Source organism: Gopherus evgoodei, chromosome 1 (genome assembly GCF_007399415.2).
Source record: "Gopherus evgoodei ecotype Sinaloan lineage chromosome 1, rGopEvg1_v1.p, whole genome shotgun sequence".
In the NCBI taxonomy this organism is placed as follows: domain Eukaryota; kingdom Metazoa; phylum Chordata; order Testudines; family Testudinidae; genus Gopherus; species Gopherus evgoodei.
In genome coordinates this window covers 229623198-229648500 of record NC_044322.1, presented here as the reverse complement: position 1 = coordinate 229648500, position 25303 = coordinate 229623198, and the positions used below count along the sequence as shown (strand labels likewise).

Here is a 25303-nt window from a genome sequence, read left to right as displayed (position 1 = left end):
TCACCTCCTGAGGTGCTTGAGAACTACTTCACATAATGACATTTGAAGCTTAGGAACTGGACCAGAACTATGACTGATGTAACCTAAAGCACAAGGGACAGCGTCTGATCTCTCTTGCATAGGCATATATCTTCAGAGACTCCACAGACTTTAATTCCATTTTTAAATGGGACCAGAGTCCAGCTCACTTACGTATTTTTTTTTAGATGTACATTTTGAAAGTCATTTAATAACATACATGGTTTTTACTCCTTTAGATGTATGAAATAAAAGAAGAAGGAGGAATTCTCAAGAAGCTCTCTGAAATATGGCACAAAGCTACAAAGCCTCTGCAGCCCACGGTGCCACAACAAAACAACACGAAGATGAAAAGTTTGTCTTACCCCTTTTCCAGAGAAAAAATATATTTGTGAGTATTTTAAAATGTAAAAGCCACTTAAGCAGACTGTAAAATTCTGTCGGTATCCTTCTTCCATTGTAAAACTTAGTACTTAAGTAAGTATCTGAATCAAAATCCATGCACCTCTTCACACATCAGGTATTTTGGCTCTTGATATGAACTTTGTGGCTTAGGTCCATCTCCACATCTGAGTTGAACTCTGCTCTCAGATATGCAGGTGCAGCTACTATTGAGGTAAGTGAAAGTTGACTGCTTTTAAGCAGAATTTATCCCATTGGGTAAAACTCAAAAGTGAGTCCAAATAAGTCTAGTAGGAGTCTAAGTTTGGTAACCTATGCCATCTGCCTCCCCTCACCTTACAGTACCTTTAGTCTCATTATCAACTTCCTTCAACTGACATACATGATTTTCCTCTTAAATTAATGCAAATCGGGAATAAATCCAGTAAAGTTAATGGAGTTACACTGGTGTAAATGAATGGAGAAGCAGAGCCCCTGGAATTCTCACTCACTCTTACTTATCATTGTGTAACTTACACACCTTGTCACATCACCTCTGAATTTGGCCTTATGGGTCAGTTTAATGGAAGGTGAGTTGATGTAAGTTACATGCCCAGAGAAGAGAGGCATAGCAAGAAAAGCAATTAACAAGAGGATGCAAGATAGGCCAACTCCCTCTTTAACTGGAATCTTTTTTCAGTTCTTTGGTGTGTAAGTTACACTAATGTAGACTACGTTACACATGCACATTAGTAAGGTGTAAGGGAGTCTCAGTGAATGTGAATCTAACTTGTACCGCTTGTTGGTTTTAGTGAGTTTACACAGGATATAAGTCAATGCAGAATTTCACTCACTGGATGTAACTGCTTCCATTGGATAAGATACTTATGACTGTGCGGGTAACAGAAGGGGTTGTATTCAGTGAAATAGGTGTGTTTTTAACTTGAATTGAAAGTACCAAATAAATTATGAGTAGGGAATGTAACCATGCAGTCTAGCTTGTAAAAAGATATAACTTAAAACGAAGCATTTTTTTTTCTTTCTGGTTAGATTAGATTTATGAAAGTAATTAAAATTTGGCCAATACTATGCAAATAAGGAATTCTTGCCACCTGCCCTTCCACCCACAATAATATGTTTGGGCCTAATATGATGTTTAACTGTTCTTATTACCTTATTAAGAACTGGTTCCCTGCATTTATGTCTGACAAATAAAGTCATTAAATATAATGACCTACCACATCATTTGTTGCCCTTTCTGACAATTTTCATTAAAACTGAATACATGTTAAGTCAGCTAGAGGGAGTGAACTGGCAAAGTTAATTTCATTGATGAGGATTACTGGGTTTTTTTAGCAGTTATTTATGTAATAATATAATTATTACATAACTGTTACGGATTGATTGTATGGAAGCAAATGTAGTATTGACTTCTTAGTCATCCTGAAAAAGAGTAATGAACATCTGCATTAAGACTAGTTGAAAGCTGATAACATTTATTGAGTCAAGGAATGTTAGAATACTGGTTATTTTATAAGGAAAAAAACGTAGAATGTCAGTCTATGTAAACAATGAAAACTTTCCTTACCAAAAGGTATTTTACGTTTGGATAATGCTTCTGCATTAACTCCTACTCCTCTTTTCAACCTATGTAACACACAGTCTTCTTAATACACTGAAAACTTTGTAGAGTTCAATAGGATCAAGAAACCTTCTGTCTTAAGAGACCACCTTAGAGTATCCAGAAATACATACAGTTCTGCTTCACCTCTTTCTCCTTTAAGCAGCTGGTTTTTCTCAAGCCTTTACTTGAATGGTCACTTAATACAGGTTTTGTTGTAATTGTTTCAGATGGATTCTTAACCAAATTGTTGTATAATCCTATTCATTAGTAGCATTCACGAAAACGTAACTAATCTTATCTCTCAACATTTTAAGGTACAACATTAAAGACAGAGACACATTTTTCGACAACGCTACTCGCAGTCGAATAGTAAGTAAACACATGTGGCCTCAGTATTGATAGAATCTTCTGTGCTCAATGGTATCTGCTTCAACAATGAATGCACCTGGTTCCCCTTGCTGACTTCATGAGTATTTGCTTATTGTTTCATAGCAACAGAAAAGTGCAATCAGGTGCAACAGATCCAGACAGTTGGTAAACAAATCATCTGTCTCATAATTGCTTGGAAAAGAGTGCAGTCTTCATATGTATAATGTTTTAATGTTGTCATGCTTCCTAAAGTACTTATTTAGATATTGGTAAATATGTCAATTACTGAAAAGAAGAACCAGATTCTGCTCTCACTTAAACTGATGTAAATCTGGAATAATTCCACTTGATGCCTTGCAGGATTTGGCTATGGGTTTTAGGGCCAGAGCCTAAGAAGGTATAAATCACCATAGTGCCATTAACTTCAGTGGCATTACACTGATTTACAGGAGCTGAGGATCTGACCTATCTATAGTATTTCTAGGCTCTCTAGATTCATAACATAAACAAAATTATTACAATGTACAGCCAATCAATCATATTCTATACCAAGATAAAAATAATGTAAAAGTGAACAAAAATAGATACAGCTCCTGCTTATCTTATTTCTGTTCCCAGTTCTGCCACTCACCTAGTGGATGACCTGTGGCAAATCACTTCCCCTCTCTGTGATTCAGTTTCATGCTCTCTAAAAATGAGGATAATGATACTGAGTTGCTTTTGTATAGCACTTTAAGACCTACTAATAAAAAGCGCTATATGAGAGCTAGATATTTATTTTATTATTTATTTGAGTGTCCTGCTGAAAGTAATGTGACTGACTGCCTTTGTGAGTAAAGGCAAGTAGAATTTAGCCAAATATCAGTTATTTTTTCAGGAATCCTTGTGACAACATTTAAAAGCATAGGAAAGACTGGAGGCCAGATTCTCAGCTGATGTAAATGGCACAGATTCAATGAAGGCAGTGGGACTTAACTGATATAAATTAGCACAGGTCTGTTGAAGTCAATGGAGCTACTCTACTTTATACCATGTGAGAATTTGGACAGATATTTTCAACTTTTTCTTCAAGCGAAGAGATATAATCTATGAGTTGTACCTTCTGGAGAGGTTATTGTTAGTAAATATATTACTAAAAGAGAGGATTCAAATATTATTCATAGCTGTAACTTTCTTAGGTTTTTCTATAGCGCTTTAGTAAAACATTCTATTTATTTCAAAATTTAAATTCAATGGTCCTAAACAATATACTTATACATGAATCAAACATAGGATTGATTTAAATATTGCTATAAATTAACTGCAGAAGAACACCTTATTTTTAAGTGTAGTTCTGTGGCTTGTGCTGGCACTGTAATTAACTTAATCCTAAGAGATAAAATGTTTGTTGCATCACTTTTTTTCTTTCTGTAGGTACGTGAAATTTTAAAGCGTACATCTTGTACAAAGGCTGAAAACAGTATGGGTAAGAGAATTAAAAATCTTATATCTATGTTGTTTTGAAGGTGATTGTTTTCAGTACTTTTATTTTAATACAATTTAAAATAATCAAAATATTTGTCTAACAGTATGTAAAAATGTACTAATGCATTTTTCACATGAACTAGAGATTGAAACAAAATACATATTCTTAACAATAAAATCAGCCCTGGGGATATAGTACTGTCCCTTTTTCTGAAGAACCACGTAATGTTAGAAAGTAAATTGTTATCTTTTGAACAATTACTTTTAAAGACTCTCTAGCAGATTAGAAAGAGACAAGCCTTTAAATCAACTATGTTCATTTGTGTTGTGAACATAAATCTAAATGAAAGCCAGGCTCATTTTTGTCTTTTTTAGCACTGTGAAATTAATGTATAGATACTATGTAAGGAGTATGCTGAAAATATGTTCCTAAAGTCTGTATCAAGGGAGAGTTGACAAACAGCTTTTCTGCCAGATAAAAGATGGTTATTCAGCTATCACATGTAAATCGAGCATTGTAATCCAACACAGTCGAAACCCATTTATGTAGGAAGTTGCGAAGGAGGATTCAAAACGTACAGGGAAGAAGCAGGATTTAGGAAAAACAAGCATTGCAGGGTGGGGGTGGGGTTATGGGGAGGGAAGGTGAGTGTTACTGTCCCTGAGAACAGACAATAAACTTGGGAGATATAAGCAGAAGGCAAGGAGACACCCCTTTATCCTGCACTTAGGAAGTAAATGGACAGCAGGTTTACGCTAAAAGCAGCAAAGAGTCCTGTGACACCTTATAGACTAACAGACTTTTTGGAGCATGAGCTTTCGTGGGTGAATACCCACTTCGTCCGCTACATGCATCCGATCAAGTGGGTATTCACCCATGAAAGCTCATGATCCAAAACGTCTGTTAGTCTATAAGGTGCCACAGGACTCTTTGCTGCTTTTACAGATCCAGACTAACACGGCTACCCCTCTGATACAGGTTTACACTGTTCCTTTGGGGACAGTAGACCGGGTATTTCTGTGAGTGTTCTGTAGATAAGAGGCTGGAACTACAGGGAATACTTCAGAGTGGAAAGGGATGCACCTATTGTTTACCTCCAAGGCAAAGTAAGGGCTGGCATAGCCCAGAGGAATTTGTTTGGGTGGCTCACAGGCTCATGGTGTCAGGGAGCTGACATTCAGTTAAGCACTAGCAAGTCTTGAAGGAGGCATGTGACTCTCAGTCCTGGGTGCCCTCAGAATTGTCACTTCTGTCTATAGGAGAAATGAGTGTAGTGCATCATAAATGTGGCCACATTATACCTCATGCAACTTCTTTGACCTCCATGGAGTTGCACGGTGTGTGGGCAGCACAAAACTTTGTCCATGGAGTGGGTTACTTTAAGCTGAGGTTAGTTACAAAAAGAAATATTTCATACAATATAGATAATAGGGTCTGACTTTCCTCTTATACTGTTTTTACACCAGGGTGACTCTATTAACTTTAATGGCTACCCCAACTTTAGTGAACTTGCTCCTTATTTATATAATCCACTGTGGAAGTGGGTTAATCTAAACCACCAAAAGGCACTGGTGCAGGACGAGAGTATCCACATGTAGAGTTAGCATGGAATAGCTATTGAACTTTGAATTCACACCCTAGCTGAGACAAGCCCTGAAATTTCTATTTATTTTATGGACCAGGTAGTACGTTTTGGTTAAAAAAGTGTCATTTCTCTTTGGAGTCCTAGGTCCAAATTTTACCTTGGGTCACAAGTGATAATGACGCTGGCTTATTTAGCCCACCTCACAAAATACATTACACAGTTCATCAGAATTAATAGTCTATACTCAAGAGAGATCACAGACTGCAGTGGCAGAAGGGATGCCAGTTGAGATTAGAGCTGAATGAATGACTGATTTTTCAAATTGGGTACTGAATGAAAAAAAAATTGGGTTGACCCTAAATGGATTTTTTTGTTTGTTTTTTCTTGCCAAAATGAAGAACCCTCCTTTCCCCCAGAAAAGTTCGGGTTAAATGTAACAGTTTGTTCTGAGTTGAACAAAACATTTTGTTCCATCATAAAAAATGTTTTTCTGTGGTTTGATTTTGGTTTCTGTTTTGTATTCTTAGTTCAAAAAAAAATTAGCTAAATTTAAAAAAAAACTTTGAAATTAAAACTCAAAAACATTTCATTTAGAAAATGTCAATGAAATATTTTGACTTTTTAAAAATTTATTGAAATTTTATTTTTCAAGCTGAAACTGTTCACCAAATTCAACCTGAATTTTCAAATAGCTTTGGTTGACACAAAACTGCATTTTTCAGTTAGTAAACTATTTTGTCCAAAAATGTTCACGTAGCTCTAATTAGGATTGAGGATTCTGGTTCTTTTCCTGCCATCAAAGTTTTATCCAGACTGAATCTCATCCAGTAAACCCTCAATCTCAACCAAATAATTAGGAATTGACCACTTTGCCTGGGTTGAATGAGATGAAGACATAAAGTTGGATGTCAACAGCATGCTGAGGACCTTTCAGCCCACATATCCTAAAGGACGCCATGCTCATATTTAACAAGAGGAGAGAAAGATGGACGTTGCAGTACGCAATATGAGTGTGCTCTCAGTGAGGAGGAGCAGTTGCCCAGTACCACTGTCTGAAAACACTCAGCAAGAAAGGAACAAAGCCATACAAGAGTAGCTCTAATATAGCTTTAATAATACCTCACCCTCAATGGTATGTCAGGCAGCTGATAGATGTAGGAAAATCATAATGCATATCTGATCCTTATCCATTACTAGAAGGATACCATCTACCAGTGCAGGCAACACAGTCTTAGCTTTATAGAAAGGCTGGTACCCAGATTGACAAGGGTCAAGAAGCAACTACGTATTGTGAAAATTTCATCGTGACTTTTTCAATAATCTTAACTAAGACTGGAAGATGATGAGATACTGGGCAGTAATTGCAGGTAGTTAACCTTGTGATAGTTTCATAAGCAGCATGCATTGAAGAAGTTGTAAAGCTAAGAAGCACTTCCATATGTATTGTAAGGAATACATCAAACCATTGAACACTGGAATCACTGCAACTTGCCCCAAAGAGCACCTCCAATAAGTATATTTTTGTCTTAAAGAACATCCTTAGGAAGATAACCTACGTTTCCAGTACAATTTTATTTAACCTTTGGTTGAAGAGCTAACTCCACTAGCAACCAGTTTTTTCAGGGCTGTGACATACCTACATACAACCAAAACTAATAAGTAGCTGTGTCACCCTTGCCCTCTAACCTAGGGTGCACTTTACAATGCTTTGCTGCTAGAGTACTGCTCACAGACAGTCTCCAGCATGCAAGTCATTCCCAGGTATGTCTGTGGGTGTGCTACAACCCGCCAGCCACACCTCGGCTCTTGCCAGCCTTGGTCGTACTATAAGGTGACCCCCAAAACACTCTTAGATTTTACCACAGAAATGTATGTCCTGTACTGCCCATCGCTTTCCTAGACAATTCAAGTTTAATAAAGTCTGCTTTTTCTTTAATAGAAATAATATACACACAACTTGCCACCTAAAATGGAGTTTCCCAGACACTTCAGTTTAAACACACTGAATTAGACAAAACAATTAAACATGTTTATTAACTGCAAAGAGAGAGATTTTAAGTGAGTGCAAGTAATGAGGTATAAAAGTCAGAAATGATTATAAGAAATTAAAGTTAAACTGCTACTGGTGCCTAACTTAACAAACTATATCAGATTCAAGCAAAGTTTCTCACCATATGCTTTCAACAGTCTTACGGACCAAAACCTCTATGTCAGGGCCCTTCTCCCAAAATTCAGTGAAGACTTCTTTTGTCACTTCAGGTGTTGTGAATGTGATGGACAGGGAGAGAGAGTCTTAGAGTGTTTGCTCCTCTTTTTAACAGTTTCAGTTCCCCTTTGGAAAAAACATTTCCAGCTGGGTACAAGAGATAAAAAAGTCTACGGGGAAGGATGTTCCTTAACCTGTTTGAACTTCCTTTGTCTCCCCTTTCCATTTGATGACGTTTAATGTTGAAATGACAGACCTGTTTGCCAAACTCAGTCTGAAACATGTATTAGTAACTCCATAGAGGAGAACCTTATAACTTCACATACAGGATTGCTACATATATTTTATCAGGACAGTATTGACCAGCAAATTATGAGTTTTCAAATGATACCTCACGAGGCATTCTTTGTACAAAAATTATTACAATAGTATGTAGGTTGTGGACACAGGTACATTCTGTCAGATGGGCTTTTTGTGGTGCTTTAAGACAGATGAAGACTGCATGAAGTGCTCATTCACTGCTCCTTATTTCATGTTGTATTTGAATGGTATGTGGTCCTCGTGGACAGTTTTGACCTTTGCTTTTGTGTTCCATAGCAACGATTACTGATAATACTAGTTTATTAGACTTCAGCTTCCACTCATTTGAACACTGCTTGTAGCTATGAACTCCTCCTAAGAGGCTATCTCCCCTAATTATTGTATGGAAATTAGGAAATTCAGTAGTTACCATTTCTACAGTAATTAAATGAATCTTGGATTTAATGATGGTCTCAAGTGCACCATAGATTAGTGGCTCACTGAGTTCCTTAAGCAGCCTAATTTTGTTCATCTTTTATGAATCCGTCACTTCCCTGGCTCTCCGATATGGCAATAGAAACAGGGACCCTAATAGCTGCAGTGGTTTTCCACAATTGTATGTGTATTATGCATATTGAGCAACAGCATAATAACACACTGAACACTTACAACTGGCCCAGTTTGACTGTTCAGTTCTACAGTTGTACAAGATCACGTCTGCTGCTGTTTAGGCTGGTGCATGCTGTTGTGCAATAAAGAGTTTAAGGAAATGTTTTCTTCTAACTTAATTTTAAATTTGCCGTAAGCCATGGACAGCACCAGCTATTCCCCATGGTGGATTTGGTATATTCCAAGTTTGGAGATTTAAAAATCATCCCATTTCCCAGTAATATCAATTGAAATAATGATCAGATTTTGTTTTCTTTGTACAAGGGGGAAAATGTATTAGTAATGTTTGATTAATTCCAAAAATGGATTTTGCTGAAACTTTCCAGAATAATTTTCAATTGGCCATGAGAGATCTGACAGCACCAAAGAATAACTTTTGTAGGTAATTTTTCAGTATAGTGGAAAAATAAGGATCTGAAATAGACTAGCAGTCTTAACCTTAACTGTTGTATCATATAATGTCTCTGGTTGGATTGTCCACAGGAACTGTATACCAGGACCTTTGCACAAATTAAAGGATGAGGTCCATTAGCTCAAAGACAGTGGTGGGCTCATATACTTCTATGTGTGATCTAGTCACTAGATGAGGCAAACAGCCATGTTAACATGGGTTACAGTTGAGCTCTCAAGCGCCTCTTTAGAGCTTCTTGCCATTTTTTCCATCTAATTTCCCACCTGACATCTGTGTGCTCAGTAGGAGTAAACAGATTCTCTCCTGGTGCAGCTCTTGTGGACAGCCATGGATCTGGAGAACACAGACCAAACTATTTCCTCTTGTGGGCAGAGTTTTAAATGAAGACAGATAACTTTGCATTGTTATAAAAAAGGAAGTTGTGAAAGTTCCAGCATTTGGTACATTTAAAACTAGATTTGACCAAAGGTTAGTGTACATTTACCACAACATAGAGACAAACTAGGGCCTTGTCTACAATACAGAATTTTGTCGACAAAACAGTGGATGTGTACACACTGCAAAGTGACTTTTGGCACCAAAAATGCCATTTTGGCAACAAAATAAAACTACCCCGATGAGAAACATAAGGCATTGTGTGCAAAATTTTTGTTGACAAAGTGCCAATGTAGGCACCACGCCTGATTTTATCGCTTTAATTGGTCTCCATAGAGGTGTCCCACTATGTCCGTCCTGATCGCTCTGGTCAGCAGTTTGAACTCCACTGCCGTGCAGCCAGGTAAACAACCATCTGCCCCTCCCCCTTAGAAGCCTGGGGAATTTTTGAAATTCCATTTCCTGTTTGCTTAGCCTGGAGGGGTATCATTACATCTTCCCACATGACCATGGCAGGTTATTGCAGCAAACGCTCTCCCGCTTGGACCACAGTAGAGCTGCTGGATCTGTTCAGTATATGGGGAGAGGTGGCTGTGCAGTCATAGGAATTTTGATATGAGCAGATTTCTCGCGGCTTGTGCAAAAAGCACTGTTGTCAGGACATGCTGCAGAGGAGAGCAAAGACAAAGGAGCTGAGACAGACATACCATAAGGCAATGGAGGCAAACTGTCGCTCCGGTGCTGCATATAAGACCTGCAGGTTCTATAATGAGCTTAAAACCACCCAGAGCCCCGTGGATACTTTGAAGGGCCTGGAGGCAGTGGAAAGAGGACCCCCCAGAGGAAGAAGTCATTGATGAAGAGGTTGAATTAGATGGCGATGTGGAGCTCCAGCGGGGTCGCCCTGTGGGGCAGGCAGCCAGGAACTCTTCTCCACTCTGGAGGTGACTAGCCAGTCTCAGCAGTTGCTCTCCGGCAAGCAAGAAGCAGGACAGGAGACTCCTGATAAGAAGCTGTGGTTTGTGTTGTGTGGAGATGGGTTCAGGGTATAGAACTGTGGGTGGCTGGTTGTGTTTCTGTATGCTGGACATTTCCCTGTGCAGCTAATCAATATGGCAGAACAGGGTGTTGATGCATGCTGAGATCTCATGAGAATCCTCCAGAGAGATCTCTAGGAAACTTTCCTTGGCAGATCTGCTTTGTTCCTTCCCCCATTGTAGGAAACTTTCTTGCGCTATTCGGCAATCACTAATGCAGGGACCAAAGTGGCATGCAGGCTAGCAGCATAGGGAGCAGGGCAGAAACGACAAATGTGTAGTAGATGTGCCCTTGTTTCCTTGCTTAGCCTCAGAAGTGAGATGTCTCCTAGAATGATCCCCACCTGTAGAAAAGTATGGGAGAGTTTTAGAACTTTTTCCCTAGTCAGCTGCACTGCAACCCTTCCAGAGTGCTCTTTTCCCCATGTAGTGCCCCTCCCTTCCCCAGCCAACACTCACCATGCTTTAGGTGTTCGTCAAGATGTGTGCTTGCCAAGAGTCAGTGAGAAAGTGATTGTTATGTTACCAGAGGTGTATTATACTGAAATGTTTCAGTGTTGTGTGTGAATCATGCTCCTGTACGTTGTTCCTTGTGCTTTGGCAGATGTGGCCTTGACAAACACTCTCCCTCTAATACACACTTGCATTATCACAGCCCTAGCGGTCAACTTCCTCACTCCAAATTGATTTGCAACCGACTGGTAGCCATCTGGAGTCACCGGCTTGCACACAGCAATTGCCACACACTTCTCTACTGATAAAGCAACTCTCATTCTGAGGTCATTACGCCATAGTGCTGGGGCGAGCTCCCCACACCATTCCAGGAAGGTGGTTTTCCCCATTCGAAAGTTCTGTAGCCACTGCTCGTCATCCCACACCTGCATGACGATAGTTCACCATCTGCAGCTGTTCCATGAATGCCAAAAGCAATCTAAAGTTGATCCTATCCATATCACACAGCATGCCAGACGACTGAGAATCTTCTTCAGCTAGGAACTTTGTGATTAACTGCACTGCCATGCGTGGAGTCTTCATGACAGTTACCAGAGCATAGGAGAGCAGAGCAGGATCCATCCCTTCTCACAAAGATGCCGGGATGCACAGCAAACAAAGGCCATTGAAAAAGAAAACCGGAAGCCCATAGAATGTTTGTTTGTGACAGAAGCAATGCATCACGGGACATTGAATCTGATCCCAAGATGTGCCACAATCCACTCCACCACAACTAGCGGCAGAGGGTGTCAAGCTGGACTGTGGGATACGTATCCACAGTGCACTGCACAGACTATTGATGCTAGTGCCCCAAGTGTGGACATGCTCTTCTGACAGAGGGCGCAAGTGTGAACATGCAATACCAATTTTTATTATAGCACTTTTTGAGTGTCAACATAACTTTTGTCGACAAAACTCTGTAGTGTAGACAAAGCCTAGGTGTCCTAACTGGCTTCCTTCGTCACTGGATTCCATGGAAGGAAGTTTGTTAATCTTCTATGTTTTAATGGGGCTACTCTCCTTTGTTTATTGGATCATTGCAGAGAAATGAGATCTCCAAATTGATTTTTGGGATGGAGCTGAATGTTTGGTCCTTTCATGGCACCATTCTTTTTTTCAGCTATAGGTCTGTTTAGTATCTGCCATCGACCTCTACTTCCTTATTTTAAAAGAGACAGAGGTAACTGGCAAGGAAGCAAGCAAGCAAGCCAGGGGAAAAAAGCTCTCCTTGGACATAATAACAAACCAGCTTACTGGGGGAAAAGCATAGCATGGGGATGAGGCCATTTTAAAGTTATCCCCCAGCTGAGCAGAAAGATAATATTTTCCCTGCTACATTTAAGATTGACATCTAGGGCACCAGTCTAATTTCTGAATTGGGCTTGTATTCAGCTTTAGATTATTCATTTGATGATTTTCATTAATATATCTCAGTCCCTGCCATAGTTGAATAAAGTGAATATTTTGTAGTAATCTATTCCTATCTCTGTTCATTATAAATAGCTATTGACATTTTTTGTTTGTTTCTCTTTAGGTATTACTACGTTAATAGCAAACAATGTCTATGATGCAGCATATCCTCTTCATGATGTATGTATACACAGTTTAAAACATAGTTCTCTAGCATCAATGTTAAAAGCTTCACAGCCACTAATAATTATGTCTGTGAGAATACAAAATATCTACGAGCATGTTGGTTGTATCCTCAGAGTAATAGAAAGTCTTAATATAAAAATATTCAGGTGGTAATTGAACAGTAAAAACAAAATCATAGTGCAAAACAGCTGAGCAATAGCATTACACTAAAATACTTTTCCTTTTATTACACTTACCATTTTGATTTGTTTTTGTAGGGTGAATATGAAGGCCAAAATGATGACATGAATGAAAGAGAGGTAAAATACTCTACATCATAAATACATTTTCTTTTGTGCTGGATTTGCATACTTTGAACTAGAGTTGGATGAATACTCCAAAGGCAGTTGCAAATGTTCATTTGACTAAAAACTTCCACAAATTAGTTTCATTGGTATTGGTGAGCCTTTTAATTAATTTTCCCTACTTTCTTTCATGTGATTGATGGTTTATTTGCAAGAACATTCACACAAAGTTTGGCAGTATTTGGGTGAATTTAATTTCATCCGGCCATCTTGAAATTCCTTAAATTTCCCTCTTCCCATTTAAAAAAGTTCTAGTCAGCCAATCAGGAAGCTAACACATTGCCATGTGACATAGATAATGAATGCCACGCCATAAACAGATAATGATTAGATGAATAATTGAACCTATAGTGTTTAACTTTTGTATTGGCCTGCTAAATCCAGGGTTGTGAGTTCAACCCTTGATGTGGCCATTTAGGGGTCTAGAGAATCAGGGGCGGCTCTAGGCATTTTGCCGCCCCAAGCACGGCAGGCAGACTGCCTTTGATCGCTTGCCTGCGGGAGGTCCGCCAAAGCTGCGGGACCAGTGGACCCTCCTCAGGCAAGCCGCTGAAGGCAACCTGCCTGCCGACCTCGCGGCAACCGGCAAAGTGCCTCCAGTGGCTTGCTGCCCCAGGCACGCGCTTGGCTTGCTGGTGCCTGAAGCCGCCCCTGTAGGGAATAGTCCTACTTTGAGCAAGGGGTTGGATTAGGTGACCTCCTGAGGTCCCTTCCAACCCTGATATTCTATAATTAGAATAACAAGTACATTTATAAAAAAAAAAAAAATTGGTTTGCAGACAATTTGAACAGAAAAAAGGCTTCATCTGTCAAATTACTTATTCCAATTAGTTCACCCAGGTCTACCCTCTACACATGATAAATTGATAACTATAAGAAACTGATCCTACTCATGCTATTGTTTTAAATGTAGGTGCTAGCTATTAGAAATGAGCTAAAACATTTAAATACTAGAATCAATTAAGTTCCATTTTATAGTTAGTGTGTGCTCATTTCCCCCACCCCTCTTGAATGCCTGTATTGAAGCATCTTTGCTAATAAGAAAAAGTAATAGGAAATGAGGAGAGGAGCAGGGAGAGACAGACAAGGTACCTTTAATACTAGAAAGTCTAAAATGTGATTTCATTCCTAATACACTGAATGCATATTCTTGGTAACTAATACATAATTTCATAAATATTTTTCACCCTGTGGTTTTTCATACTACCATATGACTTCTATTGCATGTAGGAAGCATTAAAAATACTATTCATTTTCCAAAGCCCTTAACAATGTTCCCATAATTTTCAGAAGTTTACTTACCAAGTAATCCACTTCTTGTGGTTATGAATGCATTTGAAACTAAGCTTGAATACAAATTTTCAGTCTGTTATCCCTGGGCTGTCAAGTCTGCGGCACTGAAGAGTTGAAAAACTTGATTTTCCTGAGCAGCTGTGTGTAATGTGAGCCACTAGATGTCTCTGTGTGCTGTATACAGTTGTCTTTGGTAAACAAAGGAGACAAAGGGCTGGTCTACGCTGCGGAGGGGAGATCGATCTAAGATCCGCAACTTCAGCTATGCTATTCGCGTAGCTGAAGTCGAATTAGTTCGATTTGTCTGGCCTTCCTCACGGCAGCAAGTTGACTGCCGCGGCTCCCCCATCAACTCCACTTACTCCTCCTGCCAAGGTGGAGTATGAACATGGATTCAGGGATTGATTTATCGCATCTAGACGAGATGTGATAAATCGATCCCCGATCGATTACTACCCTCTGATCCGTCGGGTAATGCAGACGTGGCCAAAATTGGGAGTCAAACCAATGTAGAAGCTTGTTTGTTTGTCTCTATAATTTGCAGCTATCTTTTATAACCACTTCTTGTTGAAGAACCAGTGATTCTCTCTATCATGACAATGTCTACATTGCACTTACAGTAGCCCTTTCTGGCTAAAAGAATGGAGTATCATTGCTATCAGCTCTAAAGGCAGTGGCAGAGTTTACCCACTGAAGAACTAGACAAAGCTTCCAGCTACAAGAATGCTAAAATAGCAGTTAGGCTATGAGGACAAATTGGATAATGTGGCGAAGGGGAAAAGAGGGTCTAAAAGTATAAACGTCTGGAAAAATAGTCATCCTTTAACTTGCATTTTGTACAGTTTTCTTTTTATCCTGCCTATTAGGCCCTGTTATGAAGTGTTAAGTATTAAAAACATAAAAGGTTCTTTCCAGAAATACTGCATTGATTATTCACATATGTCTCTGCTGTGTAGCCATATAATCTGCTGTAGTATTTCTGTGTACAACATCATCTGTTTTCTATCTGAATCTAATAGTCTCAGTGTTTAATTTCCTGAAAAGCACTGATCAGATTTAAAAGGAAGGGGGACATTTTGGAGCTATTTTCTGTCCCTTTTTATTTTGTCCCCTTTAAGTTATATGTGTCTTCCATTTGACAGCCTGTAGAATAATCCCAAATAATGGTGAACTGAGTCTGTCTGAGGTATTTTTCCTTATACGGCAAGTCATAGTAATTAAGATTTATATTGCAGCTTCTAAAGTAAAAGGTTAATCCTAATTAACCCTCTTTGGGATCTCTACGGGGAAAAGGCCCTTTGAAAAAATGCTTTTGTGACTGCCTGTTGAGAACCAGAAATGTGCATTTGGTGCAACAGACACTCTGCCTAAGACTACTCCTAAGAGCAAAGGAATTTCCCTGTTTCAGTGAGGTGCCTGCTAAAGGGGAAATATGTGTAAAGAAACTACTGCAAAGCAGCATTGTAGTAGCTTGCCTTAAGGAGAAGGATCAGTGGTCTGATCTTTTTTAAAGCTCCTATCCATTGTTACCAGTAGCCTCTTCATTGCCAGCACTGTTTTATGCTGAGAAATGTCACCTCTCATTTACAAGGAATCTATCTGGGAATTAAACTGCAGTTCATCCGACATAACATCCATAGGATATTAGAAATGGGTTGAAAGCTATTATGATTTACCTGTGGAAAGTACCACTGTTAAATGGAACTGTGGAAATACAGTTAAAACATGATGTTACAGACCTCTATGGAAATTCCTGTAATTTTTGTACTGTCACACACAAATATTTCAGATCAAACTGAGTTTTGTGACATTTCAATTTTAACAATGTTACCTGCATTGGTGGGCGAAGTCCTGCAATGTCATAGCTTTTAAGACCTTTATGGTAATCTAATCTGAGTTCTTGGCATGATTTGTGGTTGAATTGGATCATGCTTTTTTTAGAAAGACATCCATTATTTGTTTACATTTTAAAATCAATTCTCTGTGGCAGTGTTTAAATACCATTTTGGGTTTGATTTAGGGTTCTTCTGACTATTTCAGTGAATGTGCTTAAAGGCAGGATAGTTTAGAAAATCCACAAACTTTAAATGAATATTGTGGAATGTTCACCAGGAATTGATCTTGAATTGGTAATGCGAGTCTTCCAACTGAGAAATGAATAGGAGATCAGTAGTATAAGGTGCTGATCACTTTCAGCTCCCACTGAAGCCAATGAGAGCTGACAGCAGAGCTGGGAAAATAACTGGTTTATCCAATTCTTTGGCAATGTTGAAAAGTGGGAAAAATCGATTTGGGTTGGAGGGAAAACCAGAATTTTTTTGAAATATTTGGAAAGTGAAAAATGTTTTGCGTTGAATAAAATGTTTAGGTTTCATTTTAAGCATTTTGAAATATTTTTATCCTTTTTAAATTAAATGGAATTTCATACCAAAAAGTTGTTTTGAACAGAGAAACAAAATGTTTTGATTTATTTTGGAGTTTTTTCTGTACAAACAATTTGGCAAAACTGACATAAATTTGCAAAAAGTTTTGGTGTTACCAAATCTGCATTTTTTTTTTGCCAAAATAAAAATTTTAGTTGAAGAATGTCACCCCTCTCTCGTTGAGATTACCCCTCACCCTTTGGAAGTGCTAAGCACTATGCAGGATTGTGCTTTATAAGAGTAATAGTTACTTTGTGCCAGATCCCACACATTGAAATCCATTCCTAAAGTCCTACAAATCGGAGAACAGAAACATATTGAGCCAGATCATCAGCTGATGTACATTGGGGTAACTCCATTTACTTCAAGAAGAGCATGCCATTACAAGTGCTGATGGACTGTACTCATCTGTGCAAGTATTTTCAGGATCAGGGTCTTAATTAATCAGTTCTCTTATTATTTGTTTGAGTCTTTCATAAAGTAACTGGAAAATGTGATGATTAGAAAAAAACAGGCAGTTAAAGTATCTGAACCTACTTTTAACTCATTTCTTTAAACCGATCAGATTTCAAATTGATGTTGTCCCTTTTAATTCAGCAAGTGTAAAGAATTGTATACTTTCAGTTTATTTTAAAAAAATGTACTTGTTTTGTGCTCCTAACAGCATAAAATAAATTACAAACTTAAAATCTGGCATGTTGCTAGTCCTCAAAGAGACTAGTTGACAGATCCAACTATTGGTAAGTAATTACAAAATTATAAAGGTTTAAAGTTATTGGGCTAGATAGAGTACCAGTTCTTGTAAATTGACATATTTCCATTGTTCAATAATTTACCATTATATTATTAAATGTATTCTTAATACACTTGCTATAGATATGCATGCTGCTTTACAGACAGGCCCAACATTTTTCAGTGCTAAGGAGTTAACAATCTCATCCTAGAACTAGAGCATCAAAGGTGTATTCCTGTAACTATAAGAAGCCTCACAGAAGTCACTGCAGAGGTGCAGGCTTCCAAGCTAGTAGAAGTAGAGCTGGTCAGAATATGAGGTTTTGTCCCCATGTGGAATTTTGACTTTTTCGATGAAAAACCCACTCCCCTCCCCAACTTATCCAGGCAAAAACGGAAAATGTTAAGTGGAAATGCCTCTCTGGTACTTCGTGGGAGTTATAGTTCAATTGCCTTATGCCTCCATTTTCGTCTGTGGGCCAGGTCCTCTGGTCGGACTGCATCTCCAGTGCTGCACCACCCTCTTCTCTTTTTGGTGAACTACTTCAGTTCATCATGCAAATCCCGTAGCCATAGTACATACAGGGAAATATCTTGTTGGATAGGCCAGCCTATAGAAGAGAAAGGGAATGTGAGGCATCTGAACTACACCTCTCAGAAGGTACCACGGCAGTCCTGAGAAATCAAAATTTTTCAGATTTTGGCTGAAAACTAAACTTTTTTTAAAAAGGTAGAAATTTTTCATGGAAAGCAGACATGTTGCAAAATATTTCCTTTGGTTGAAAATCTAATTTTCTGTGAAGAAACACACAGTTTTGATGGAAAACTTTCAACAAATCCTAAGTGAAAGCAGCTGTAGGACCAGGATCTGTATTAGAGAGCTTTGGGAAAATTAGGGTTATACCGGCAAAAGATTCTGAGCTGTGCGTATTGTTAGATATAGAGCCCTGCCTCATTCATTGAGGGAATTCACTACATTTTTCACTACATGACTAGCTGGGTCGTTCACATGTGTGTAGCACAGCCTAATTTCAAGGGAACATAGGAATTACCATACTAATGGCCCACCTAGTCCATAATCCTGCTCCCAGAGAGTGTCCAGGACCAGATATTTTAGATGCTGTTGGAAGAACCCCTTTTTCTGGACAATTATGGAACAATACTTTTGGGGAATATTTCTTACTTAATCCATCAGGGAGTGTTTGGCCTGTGCTCATATCACTAATATTTTTAAAAAGAAATCCTCTGTAATGTAACCATGGATATTCCCTTTACTCATATAACTGTCTAACCCTTTTTTGAATCCTATTTAAGTCTTAGCCTCAATGATCTCTTGCTGCAGTGACTTCCACTTTTTATGCAGTATGTAAAAAATGTATTTTTTCTTATTAGTTGTTAAATTGTTGCTTTTAAGCTTCCTGGACTGTCCTCTTGTTTCTGTATTATAAGAGAGGATAAACAGGATTTATATTCTCTGTAAAATACATTATTTTGCATAACTATATTGCCATATATTTCTGGACCTTTTCTATTTCTGCTATTAAAAAAAAAAAGTGACCACAATTAAACAGTCTTTCAGGTGATATACTTGATAAAAATAATACTGGAAACATGATGCTACCAATATATCACCTGAAAGACTGTTAACTTTTTACTAAGTTGATAATTGACCATTTAGTCTCATCCTATGTCTTCTGCCCTATAGCTGGTTTCTTGTCTATGGCAGAACTCTGTCTTTCACACCATAACTTCTTAGGGTATGTCTACATTATGGTTGCTACAGCAGCACAGCTATGGTGCTGTGCCACTCCATTTTCATAGCATAGATACTTTCTACATTGATGGAGGGGGGGGTTGTCTGTTGATGTAAGTAATCCACTTCTCTGAGACATGATAGCTAGGTTGATGGAAGAAGTCTTCTGTTGACCTTGCCACATGTGCCTCAGGTTTAGGTTGACCTAACTACAGTGCTTAGGGCTCAAAATTTTTCACAGCCCTGAGTATTGTAGGTGGGCCAGCCTCGGTTTGAGGTGAAGACCAGGCCTTAGTGTTCTTAATAGCCTCTTGTGAGGAACTTTGTCAAAGGATTTTGAAAGGCCAAATTAGTTGTGTCATCTGGATATTATCCACAAAGCATATACATCTCTTTCCCTGACTTTCTGTTCCCTTACGGTCTGATTTTTACCCCTTAGTAGCCTCTGATGAAGCCTGAATGCTCTGTCAGAGAGAGAAGTTGCTACATCTGATCTTTTGAGTGGCAGCCTCAGAGGTAGAGGAGAAGGGCAGGCAGTTGCTCCCACTGCTGTATGGTCCACCTTCCTGCTAGCTCCTTTTTCTGTCTTACCAGTCCACCCATCAGCACATAATTCACTCCACTTTACACATTTAGAATTTGCTTTGACAATCACTTCACCTCTGATCTAGAAATGTTGGGCCATACGTACCTCTGGTGTTATCCCACTAACATCAGTTGAATTACATCAGGGAAGAATTTGCCTCATGATACATAAGCAGCATTACCTCTAGATTCTTTTTCACGGCTTTCCATGAGGCATCAGCGGGATTTCAGATGGTTTTCTAAACTCTTTCATTTATCATTATTGTTAAGTACATCCATTTTGTGTGGGTGTGGATGTGGATGTGCACACCATAGCCTGGCATTGCATAGCTGGTTCAACTCTAACGCCAATGGCCTACAAATATGCTCATCAAGTGAAATTTGAATGGAGAATACTCTCTTTTTAGCATAAAGCTGGAACTATATTTTAAATTCCTTTTTGTGGAAATAATATAACAATGTGCAGTTAGATATATCATCCACAGCTGCATCTTCATGGTTCTATCCTCCGCAAAAGAAATTTCTGGCCATCTTTTTTCATAATATCCAGCTTATGTTTGTTTCCTTAAATATATGCTTTACTGAAAACACTGAATCTCATGGCCAGGGAAGTCTGAAAATCCAAGCCTCTTCTTATAACTTCATCTTATTCCTACTTCAGTAAACCATAGGCTCCTGTGACTGGTGAAGTTGTTAACCTGCTGTTCTTGCGCCAATGAGAGCAACTTGGTGTCTAGAATCCATTGCATACTATGATACTCCAGACCACTGTGGAGCTGTGCCACCACCTGCCCTGCAACTTGGGGTACCTTACAGTGCTTTGCTGCTGTGGCTACCAACCTGGGCTCCTCACAGACAGCATTCAGGTCGCACCCTGTATGCCTGTGCATATCCACAGCCCATATCCAGCAACTCGGACCCCAGAAGTCTGTTAGCAAACACCAGCCACATTTTGGCTTCCAGCAGCCTTGGTTAACACATGCCAGGTGACCCCAACACATTCCCAGTCCTGGATTTTTCCTCAGAGGAAGGTGTTCTGCACCATCTAGCTCTCCCTTAAACAGGCCAGATATATTACGTCTGTTTCCTCTCAAAGGGGCATGAAGATACAACAGCTTTCCACCTTCCACAACACTGTTTTAGTTTTGATTAAAAAATAAAATAAGTTTATTCCACTAAAAAGAGTGAGGGTTTAAGTTAGTACAAGTAATGGAGCATTAAAGTCAAAAATGGTTACAAGAGAAATAAAGATAAAACACTTCCTAGTACTAAATTTAACATACTTAACTTGGTTCAAGGTGAAATTCTTACCACAGGTTTTCAGTATATTGCTGACCAAGCTCTCGGGCCAGGATCTGCTCCCAAGATCTAACGGCTGTTTCTTTTGTCTTCTTAGGTACAAAGAGAGAGATGGGTGATGAGGGAGATCTTAGTGTGTTTTTGCCCCTCACTTTTGTAGTTGTTACCCTTAGAAAAGCATTTTCTTGAGTATGACACCTACTTAAAGTTCTTTCTAGCTGAGAACAGGACACATGGAGTCTGATAGGGAAGAGGTATTATGCTTTTGTTTGCTAAGATGCAGATCTGTTTGTTCCTGTCCCCATTCCTTGCCAAAGAATGGCCACTTGATAGGTAATGGCCCATCAGCTTCGATGACACCTGTATAGAAACATCAGATTGTCCTTTGTCTTGGAGAAACAGGTTTACCCACTTCCCAGACTTGTCTGGAAAACACACTTCAGTCATGTTTTCAGCCTATGTCCAGGGCTGGCTTTAGGAAATGCATATACATATATTTCACCATGATATTGTTGACCAGCAAGTTATTGGTTTTCAAATGATACCATACCTGGCATATTTTATACAGAGATTATTACAATGGTGTATAGGGTGGGAATACAGGGATTAATTACATTACACATGCCTCCAAGGAGGGCCTCTACAATACTGATGTTTATGCCTCCTGTGACAACAATATTTTATAGGAATAGTCCCAAATGCTGTATTTATTTTGACATTTTAAAATACCATTCAGGGCGTTGCAAGCTCTGGTAATCTTCCCTCTGCGTATTTCAAAAGAGGGATTTGAATCCGCATCTCCTATCTCCCTAGTAGTGCCTTGATAAGCAGGCTATAGAGTCATTCTCACTCTCTCTTTGGCTCAGTGAATATTTAAGTATTTATACAAAGAAGAATAGTGTCAACAGGAGAGACAGTGAACAGAACAGTCCATGGCCTGGTGATTAGGAGTATGTGCCTGGTAAGGGATGAGATCTGAGTTCAAGTCTATGATCTCCTGAATGTTTAAGTAATTTAGACAAAGTGGAATAGTGTTCTACGGGGCAGATGGAGAGCATAGCCTATAGCTTGGTGATTAGGGTGCTCACCAGGGATAGGGGAGATTGGATTCAAACCTGGATCTCTCATATCCCAGGCAAGTACCCTAATCACTGGGCTAAAGGCTATAAAGGGAGGAACAGACACACAGAGTTTGGTGACCTGGAAGAAGTTTTTTCCCAGATGAAACTAAGTGGGTCAAATTTGCAAATAGTTTTGGGTTGATCAAAGCTGCATTTTTTGGCAAATAAACTATTCATCCAAAAATTTTGCCCAGCTCCACTTGTGTAGTAAATGCAGTGTGACATAATGCAATGGGCAACTGTGTGTAGGGAGGGAGAGGTAATATTATGTATCACTATTACTCTCCCTCTTCCCTGTACTTCGGCTTAACTCTCTTCTGCGGCACAGGCCAGCAGGGTGTTAACAGATTTAAATCTTAGAGCTATGATATGCAAGAATCCTGAATATAACTGTTAATAAGAGTTCTCAGCTTCAAAAAGTGAAGCAATTTCTTAATAAAACAATATTTAATACACATAAACATTACAAATAGTATTTAGAATGCTTCTGAATGAATGTTTAAACTAAAGCTAGTAAGCCTATTGGTGTTCTTCCTCATCCAGACTTCCCCACTTTGTTGCTGTTACATGTATTACATAGGTTAATATATTTAGGTAAGGAAAGATTAGATTTTTGTAACTAAATATCAGTAAATGTCAATTTCACCAGTCACATGTAAACCAATGGAAAAAATATTTCCTTTGACAATAAACAAAATTGACAGATAGGCACAGTAAGAAAAGTGCTGCTTGAGAACCTACTGGAGTTTGATTTAAGAATCTTTTCTTTGTATATTTTAACCTGTGATATTGACAGTTTGTGTTTTAATAGTTATAAAGCTTCAACTTTTTGAATCTCAATGTCTATTGTTATTGTAGCCTGACACCCCTCATAATTTATCCCAACTGTGAGAAATTTAAATAGATAAAAATAAAAAATGCTTAAAATTAGACATCAATATTATCTGTTGAAATTATAAAATAAATATAGCGATCAAACTCTGCTAAGTCAACTCTGCTAAGCCTACAGGTATTGCAGTGAATGATTTCAACAAGACACACATACTGATACATTCCTTTCTGATCTTCTTGTGAAGACAATTTCTCAGTTTCTAGTGTGGCCTCAAAAGGGTCCCCTGGATTCTCCAGGGTCTGAGGAGAATGTGACCTCTTGGTTTCCCTCCAAACCGTTCAAAATTTTCTCAGCAAAATGAGAGAGATTCTCTCAGACAACAGCAATTATAATGCCAAAGGCAATAGGTGACTGTCTCCTCAATTTCCAGCAAGCGCAGGCATCCGCACCCCCCAGATCCAGATTGGTACTGTTTTTTGGACACATCCTTTACAGCACTTACCTCTTGGTCATGCATCAATCACTTGCTGAGGTCAGAGGGCTCTCTCCAGCTACCTCATTTGTAACTTTTCACTCTTTGAGTTCTGATTAGCTCTCAGCTTTCAAATGCTGAGGGTTTGTAACCTGTAAAATTGCTTACTCTCATTGGAAACCTTCTGTGCAGCTTCAGAGACAGCTACTGAGCATATCCAGTAATACCACATCCCTGTTCTAGATGCGTCTGTGCTCTTCTAAGTTGGGCTGCCATGCAGAAGATTCAGTTCAAATCCATGTCTCCTCCCCACTGCTTTTTTTTCCTTTGGACTTAAAAAAATCAAATGCTGCAGTGTGAGCATTAGAATAACATTCTCCATATAGTTTTTGTTTTGTTTTGTTTTGTTTTCAAGAAACAGGTAGGATGGCATTTTCTATAGTGCTCAAGGTGGGCCTTTCTCATAGTAAAGTCAAGCGGAGGTGAGAGGGTGAGTAATACTATTGGTTTCACTGGGAGCAGAATTAAATAAATACTGATTGCTTTTGAAAATCCAATTGATGATAATTAGGGCCCAGTCCTACTCATTTGACTTTAATGGGAGTTGGAGTCAGTCTCTATTTTAAAATTTCTTTTGATTTCTTTGCTCCTGCTTTTGGGTCATGGCTACACTGGCACTTTACAGCGCTGCAACTTTTGCGCTCAGGGGTGTGAAAAAACACCCCCCTGAGCGCTTCAAGATTCAGCGCTGTAAAGCCTCAGTGTAATCAGTGCTGCAGTGCTGGGAGCGCGGCTCCCAGCGCTGCAAGCTACACCCGTAAGGGATGTGGTTTCATGGGAGAGCTCTCTCCCAGCGCTGGCGCTCTGACTACACTCACACTTCAAAGCGCTGCCGCAGCAGCGCTTTGAAATTTCAAGTGTAGCCATACTCTTAGTTATTTTATGTGAACTTTGCTCAGATGTGTGAACCACTGAATAAAAGGATCGTTGTCTAGCACATGTGATGCTTCTCTGCAGCCTGAGATCCAGGAATATCAAGTGATAATGGAATCCTGATGCAAAAATTTTTAGCATAGGAATTGTAGCAGCATAAAACTGATCAGATAGGTACAATAGTCCCAAGTTCACACTAAAAAAAAATTGTAACTCAATTGCAAATTAGTTGTTTTAAGTTAATTTTCTGTGTTTCTTTTAATTTAGTTGCTGTATCGAGAATGGGCAAGATATGGAGCGTTTTACAAGTATCAGCCTATTGACCTCATAAGGTAATAGATTTGATTAAAATAATGTGTGGGCAGATTCTCAGCTGGTATAAATCAGCGTAGTTCCATTGATTCACACCAGCTAAGGATTCTGGTCCTTTGCCTGCTATTCTTAGTATCTCTTAGTATCCTTTTCTATTAGATCTAGTAATAACATATAACAAGTAGAATACATCAACCCATCACTATATCTCTCATTTTGCATTATATCTAATCCTGGACAAACACAATACTTCACAAAAGCATTTGCACAAATTCATTCAAATAAAAGAAATGTATTTGCACATTCATATGAGTGAACTTTTTTTGTAAGAATGTTTACTAAAGTGAAATTTTGGTGAATAATCAGGAGAATGTGTTTCCATGAAGTTTAACCCAGAAGTATTTGTCTGGTAGTTGTGAAGTTAACCATTAACATTCGAACAAGTTACCGAAGTGGATTCTCCATCACTGACCATTTTTAATTCAAGATTGGCTGTCTTATTCTAAAAGATCTGCTCTAGGAATTATTTGAGGGAAGTTCTGTGCCTTGTGTTAGAAAGGAACACAGACTAGATGATCAGCATGATCCCTTCTGACAGTAGAATCTATGTAATTACTTTAATTTCCCTCTTCGTTTTTATGTAAAGTTTCAGTCATCCAGTCAGGGAGCAGAAAT

General features: G+C 38.8%; 1 protein-coding gene across 1 annotated transcript in view; it reads left to right on the top strand.

The window, feature by feature from the left end:
• The window catches only part of ANO2 (anoctamin 2), a 308905-nt gene that overhangs the window by 73886 nt on the left and 209716 nt on the right, over window positions 1-25303 (top strand). The window contains exons 4-9 of the mRNA XM_030538784.1: window positions 258-409; window positions 2338-2392; window positions 3806-3857; window positions 12468-12523; window positions 12787-12828; window positions 24584-24648. Of these exons, the coding sequence (XP_030394644.1) occupies window positions 258-409; window positions 2338-2392; window positions 3806-3857; window positions 12468-12523; window positions 12787-12828; window positions 24584-24648 (422 nt within the window). The remainder of the gene's footprint in view (window positions 1-257; window positions 410-2337; window positions 2393-3805; window positions 3858-12467; window positions 12524-12786; window positions 12829-24583; window positions 24649-25303) is intronic.